Source organism: Nicotiana tabacum, chromosome 8 (assembly GCF_000715075.1).
Source record: "Nicotiana tabacum cultivar K326 chromosome 8, ASM71507v2, whole genome shotgun sequence".
NCBI lineage: Eukaryota > Viridiplantae > Streptophyta > Magnoliopsida > Solanales > Solanaceae > Nicotiana > Nicotiana tabacum.
In genome coordinates this window covers 149,985,914-149,992,755 of record NC_134087.1, presented here as the reverse complement: position 1 = coordinate 149,992,755, position 6,842 = coordinate 149,985,914, and the positions used below count along the sequence as shown (strand labels likewise).

Genomic DNA, 6,842 nt, shown 5'->3' with positions numbered 1-6,842 from the left:
CACCATAGGCTTCCCTTGAAAGCACACTGGTCGACAAAATGAAATTGCCTCACCAGAACACTGTTTTGATTGAACCGGTGCATTGATCGTTACTGGTTTCAGGATGTTTGAATAATCTAAAGGCTTATGTATTGTTGTGGTGTTATTAGGGATGGAGGGTGATGCTTGGGAAGGGAGACCAGCCATGGCCTTAGAGGCCATGAATGACCCCTATGTATCTGCTCTTTTTTCTTCTCCCAGAACTGTCCAGTTTCTTTTATAATACAGTGATCTTCGAACCCAGCTCAGCTGCTAAGTAACCATGGAGCTCTTCAACACTCCATATAAATGAGAGAAAAGCTGGACAAACTTCACGCTTGTATTTTCCTGAAGAAAAATTCAATGCTACAGTAACTCGGGAATTTCAAATTAAGATCTGCTGCGGATGGCTATAGATTTTAGGATAAAACCAAAAGGAGGTTGTTCCCAAAGAGAAAGAGGTTCTTTTGAGACCGATCCTGTGATGTTACCTTGCCGGATGCTGGAGTTATGAGGTGTGAATAGTGACGGAGTTACTATTCAGAGTTATGATTTCAAAAGTGAAATTGAGGGTTTTTGTATAAACTTTTTATGACATATTTAATACCACAAAATGGAGTAACTAATAATTTTTGGAAAAATGCATAAATACTCCTGACCTATACCCGAATTACCAACTACACACTTTTTCTTTGCGGGAATCCTATTATCCCCATAAACTTATTTTAAATATAATTATTTGCACCATTAACGCTAACAACCAAACTCTTGGCAAGTGGTGAGCTACACGCGCCCCCACATGTATTTTTAGTACTTTTTTATTCTTTCTTCTTTTTCTTATCCTTTTTTCTTATTTCTTATTATTATCATATTTTTTTTGGTTATTTCATTCTTTTTCTTTTTGTTTTGGTCACCGGCGACATAAAATAGTGGTCGTCGGTAGGGGTGTTCATAAAAATCCGAAAACCCGAACCAAATCGAAAACCAAACCAAACCGAACAAAAAAATCGATACTTTTTTGTTTGGTTTAGTTTTGGTTTTGAAATTTAAAAACCGATCAAATTTGGTTTGGTTTTAATAAAAAAAAACGAACCAAACCGAATATAGGAGTAGCTATTTTAAATTTATTATTACACCTATATATATGTATACTTTTATACAAAGTTTCAAAAATTTTATAATAAATGTTAATCGTTTGCACTTTTAGTACAGGTCTTTACCTTTACATTCTAGTTTGATTGGTAGTTTTCTTTTGTTAAGTGTAAGAATCTATTTCATGTTAAAAATAATATATTTTTAATTGAGTCCTTAAATTATTCATCACTATTTGATTCAATTATCATCAATATATCTTGGTAAATAATAGATTTCTCAAAGGGCAATTGATTTGATAGTGTTACTTTGAAATGTGGTCGCCGAAATATGTGTTTGGTAGTGTATGTCTTATATTTAAGAAAAAACCGACAAATAACCGAAAAAATCGAAAAACCGACATAAATTGAATCAAGAAAAAACCGACTTAATTGGCTTGGTTTGGTTCTAATATTTGAAAAACCGACTTACTTGGTTTGGTTTCTTTTTAGGGAAAAACCGATCCAAACCGAACCATGAACACCCCTAGTCATCGGAATTTCACAAACACCATTTTTTCCGGCAACAGATTTTTATCCTGATCTAAGTATGTTTTGTTTTATATATATATAAATTTTTCTTGAAAGTGTAATTTATGTATGGGAGGAAGAGCAAAAGAAATAAAAGCGAATATAAGCTGAGAAAACTTTTTCCAGTTAAAATTTTAATACATCATCTTTTTCCGGCTTGGGAAGGTTTTCCGATGATGAATTTTTTTCCCCAAATCTTAGTGTATTTTGATTTGCTTATGAATAGATCTTTTTGAGAATTTAATTTGTGTGTGAAAAAAATGGAAGAAAAATAGTTAGACAAAGTCGCCGGTAAATGAATATCCGCCGGAATTAGAGAAGAAACGAAAAAAAAAAGTAAAAGAAAAAAGACAAAGAAAAAGGAAAAGAAAAAGGAAAAGGAAAAGGAAAAGGAAATGGGAAAAAAAAGTAAGAAAAATGGTAAAAAAAATAAAAAATTATCTAAAATTATTTTTTCTTGCTTCTCACTCTCCTTTGGGAGAGTGAAATACACACTCTGTCACGTCAACGTTAAATAATTTCATTTAAAATAAGTTTAAGGGGGTAATAGGATTCCCGTAAAGAAAAAGTATGGAATTGGAAATCGGGGTATAGGTTAGTTATGCATTTTCCCCAATTTTTTCTATGTTATATGAAGGGGAAAAAACAAAAAGAAAGGAAAAAACTAGTACAAAAAACAAACAAAATAAAAAAGAAAGAAAGAAAATGAAGTCGAAATTGTCTCTTGAGTGGAGAAAACCCTTGTACACAACTCCAAAATGTGAAAACACCAACATCAAACAAAAACAAGTACAATCAAAGTTCAAACACACAACTCTCTTCGTATAGATCGCCTACGCCATCCATTACGTCTTCCCATTCTCGATATTTCTCTCTGTACCTATATATACACACGTCCTAACACTCACTTTAACAACACAAACCCTTTTTACACATTATTATTATTATTATTAACAGAAAAGAAGCGAAAAATGGCAGAAGAAGTGAGCAACAAACAGGTCATTCTTAAAAACTATGTCATAGGTTACCCTAAGGAATCTGACATGGAAATCAAGAATTCCACCATTAAACTCAAAGTTCCAGAAGGTTCTAAGGCTGTGGTTGTGAAGAATCTTTACTTGTCTTGTGACCCTTATATGCGTAGCCGCATGAGGAAAATGGAGGGTAGCTATGTTGAGTCCTTCACTCCTGGCTCTGTAAGTGTTTAGTAATTTTTTTTTCTTGAACTTACCATGACCCATTTGATTTTTTATTCACAAATATGTTGTCTTTTTGTTTGTTAGTCTTGAATGCTTTGGGATTGTTAATTTATTAGTCTTAATGTGAAAAATGATTTACTAGTATTATATTCTGGGTGGGAGGTGGGGACCCAGTTTCTACTGAATGTAATTTATAGTTTAGGTTTTCTTTTTCTACTTTAGTTTATTACTAATCAAAATTGGTAAAACAATCCAAACCAAAAAACTGTTTTTTGTTGCTCTTGTTTGAAATATATTCGAATGTTCCTTAATACCTAGCGTATCTAATTATAAAAATGTACTCTTGTTGCTCTTGTTTGTATTGGGATTATTTAATTAAATTTGTGTTTTATAATTTATTAAAGGCTATTCGAATAGTTTTGACCGATGTTTGGAAAATGTCATCAGATATCAATGTTGGAAGCCATTTAGTTCAGTAAAATTAGTTTAACAAAATCAAAAGGATAAATTTCTTAGAAGTAAATATTATAGGTTGGAGTAAATAAGTTCTTAATGGTAGTGTTTCTATTTGGTCATTTGGGATTAGCCAAAAAAAAAAAGTGTTCATTTGGTTCTTCCTCCTCCTCCTCCAATAAACGTTCTTGTAATTGTTTAACAGACTGTAGAACAACATAGATAGGCTTTCTACTTATTTTTGTGAACTACATACCAATCTAACTGTCATCCATAAAATGCAACCACAAGTAAATCGTGCTGACCTCAAACATACAAATTTAATATTATTTCTTTTCCCCTGTGTTGTTCAAGAACTTGTAGATGTTGTACAAGTTAAGGGTAAGTGGACGGATGCTTTATTCCTTGTTTTTGATGTTTTGGGATCCAGCCCACAATGATTTGAAATATGAAACAGACGGAAACGATTTTCTGTATGGCTAACAGTTTGTCCTATGATAATGTCTCTCATAACTTTCTTTTCTGTTATAGCCTATCACGGGATATGGAGTGGCTAAAGTTTTGGAGTCTGGTGATCCAAATTTCCAAAAAGGTGACTTAGTTTGGGGAATGACTGGATGGGAAGAGTATAGTATTATAACACCTACTCAGACTCTCTTTAAAATTCATGACAAGGATGTGCCTCTTTCCTACTACACAGGAATCCTTGGTGAGTTATTATCTCAATATGCAGAATCTATTGAGTCTGCGGTATATAGTTTAGCAATTTGAAATGGTACTTTCTTTTTTTAACTATAATGCTGCCTCTCTGCTTAAAAATGCTGGAATTGGTCCTCCTGCATTTCATAATCAGTTTTACCTTTATAATGAGTATTTGCACATTTTATCTATGTCTTCTTGATGCAGCTTTCTATTCCATTGAGGAGTTATGAGCATGAATCAGTGTCTTTCTTTTTGTAAAACCATGTGGATAAGCACAACCTTAAGTAATTGAAATTGAAGATTTTGTTTTGTTTGAATTTTGATTATCTAACATATGTGGAGATTAAAGACGATACAACATGTTCATGTACTTGTAGTGTACATTTTTTTATTGCGTTTCATTTTCTGTTCTTCATCTTTATCCTGTTTGTCATGCTTTTACTTGTTTGTGCTTGTCAATAATTACTGCACAGTTGTCTTAAAGAATGCCGTATATGAGTTGGTGAGCCTACAAGAAAGCTCATTTACACCAGATTGATCCTTGGAAAGTTGATACTAGATCCCCGTTTCTTTCATTGAATGCTTACTTTACCTTAAGAGTTGGTCCGGAGGGTTGTATGATCATGTCGTGAAACATGTTTATTGAACTGTGCAGCTTCTCTCGCAAAAAAAAAATGTTCTGCTTCAAAAGGTGGAATAGATTATTTCTTTATTAGATCATGAATAACTGAAGTTTTTAAATGGTGAAAACAGATGATCAGCCGTTTCTAGAATTGTATGTGCTAAATGTTTATATTAGTTCCCTGTTTGTTGGCTGCAGTTGTGCTTAAACTTGTTTTTTACTTAAGATTGTCTCTGAATTCTCCTCCCTATTTTCATGTGTCCTTCCCCCTATTAAAAATAAGTAAATAAATAAAGTACTTATGTAGAACCCTGTGGGAAAAGTTGCTGTTTCTAGTTTGTGGCAAACAATGGATATATTTATCCGTGTAGGTCAGACAGGATGTGTTGTTGATATAAAAGAGGGAAAAACAAGAGCTCATTAATTATCTGTGCTCGCAGGGATGCCTGGTATGACAGCTTATGCTGGTTTTCATGAGGTTTGCTCCCCCAAGAAGGGAGAAACTGTGTTTGTTTCAGCTGCATCTGGAGCAGTTGGTCAGCTCGTTGGGCAATTTGCAAAGATGCTGGGTTGCTACGTTGTTGGTAGTGCTGGAAGCAAAGAAAAGGTAAGTTCCATTGCGTTGGATCTTCATAGTGTTGAATCTATCTTCATTCTTCGTTATGTTAATCATTGTGCTCCGTCCACCATCAAACCCAAAGGTTGGGGTTGGGGTTGGGGTTAGGGTTGGGTGGGTTATGCCTTTGGGGGGAAAGAGAGGTTTTAGTTTAATAGACCATGATGTTTAAAACTCTTGTTATTTAATGTCTCTTTTTTATTCATTTCCAAAGGTTGATCTGTTGAAGAGCAAATTTGGTTTTGACGAGGCTTTTAACTATAAAGAGGAGCAGGATTTAAATGCAGCTTTGAAGAGGTGAGTAATCTTACTTCCTGCTACAAAACAATCTACCTATTGTACAAAAGCAGTTAAAGATGTTCTGTGAAAAGTATGATGATATTATGTAGATAGTGTGAAACTTATAGAAAGACTTTAAGATATGCCTACGAAAACCGAGGAACATGGATCATTTCAAATCTGGCTTTTCATGAATATGGAACCCCATTCACTAGATTTTAGTGCGAAATTCCTAGACTTGAAGTGACTGGAAATACTGGTTTGTTATTAGGTACTTCCCTGATGGAATTGACATCTACTTTGAGAATGTGGGAGGGAAGATGCTTGATGCAGTTCTTCTGAACATGAAACTCCATGGCCGTATTGCTGTGTGTGGGATGATCTCGCAATACAACCTTGAGCAGACTGAAGGAGTGCACAACTTGTTCTGCCTCATCACAAAACGAATCCGCATGGAAGGATTTATTGTTTTTGATTACTATCATCTTTACCCCAAATATTTGGAAATGGTCCTTCCTCAAATAAAGGCAGGCAAGGTTGTTTATGTGGAAGATGTTGCCGATGGCCTCGAAAGTGCTCCCAGTGCTCTCGTTGGTCTCTTCTCTGGACGCAATATTGGAAAGCAAGTCGTGATTGTTTCGCGTGAATGAATGTCACCAATGGATATCTTTAAATGGTTTATTTGTGTTTAATAAGCTTTCCCTTTTGGTCAAACTTAGTAGAGCTGTTTGTATTTATGGTTGTGAACGCTTTGATTATCATCACTGGTTTTGTTATTGCATAGTGTGTTTGCTTAAGGTGAAAAGAAATAGATCAATCGTTTTTGGCAAGTATATATTTTGTTCATGATCATTCCATATTACCTAGCCACACATGAAATTACTAAAGGATTTCCACTATTCTTCCAACAGTTGCTGCATGGAATTTTTCAAGTATAATTCCAAATTTAGCCTCGGAATGAACCAGTTATGTTGAGTTGACATTTTAGACGGAAAGTCACGTTTAAATATAAAAAATAGAGAGTAATTAATTTTAACCTCAATGTTCTAAAAAGGATACAACAGATGAAGATTTAACATAAACTGTTAAAATAGAGAAATTGGCATGTAGATAGTATAGGGGGTGTACAAAAGGAAACCGACAAATCGCACCAATCAGATAATCCGAGTCAAATCGAGAAAAAAATCCGAGTATGATTTGGTTTGATTTGATTTGGTGTTGGAAAAAAAAACACGACAATAATTGGTTTGGTTTGGTTTTAACTAAAGAAAGTTAAACCGAAACCAAACCAA

The 6,842-nt window shown here is 34.2% G+C and overlaps 1 protein-coding gene across 1 annotated transcript; it reads left to right on the top strand.

Annotated features, from left to right (window-relative positions):
* Positions 1-2,386: 2,386 nt before the first annotated feature.
* LOC107825579 (2-alkenal reductase (NADP(+)-dependent)-like) lies at positions 2,387-6,383 on the top strand. The gene is made up of 5 exons (XM_016652450.2): positions 2,387-2,875; positions 3,863-4,040; positions 5,096-5,262; positions 5,486-5,568; positions 5,822-6,383. Exons 1-5 carry the CDS (start codon positions 2,651-2,653, stop codon positions 6,198-6,200), a joined length of 1,032 nt encoding a protein of 343 aa, XP_016507936.1. The 5' UTR covers positions 2,387-2,650; the 3' UTR covers positions 6,201-6,383.
* Positions 6,384-6,842: the final 459 nt, after the last annotated feature.

Bases quoted from the DNA above. Each gene is read 5' to 3' on its own strand.
- LOC107825579 (XM_016652450.2), top strand. From the start codon at position 2,651: ATGGCAGAAGAAGTGAGCAACAAACAGGTCATTCTTAAAAACTATGTC. The intron at 4,041-5,095 runs GTGAGTTATTAT...CTGTGCTCGCAG, and splicing joins CTACTACACAGGAATCCTTG to GGATGCCTGGTATGACAGCT. The intron at 5,263-5,485 runs GTAAGTTCCATT...TCATTTCCAAAG, and splicing joins GTGCTGGAAGCAAAGAAAAG to GTTGATCTGTTGAAGAGCAA.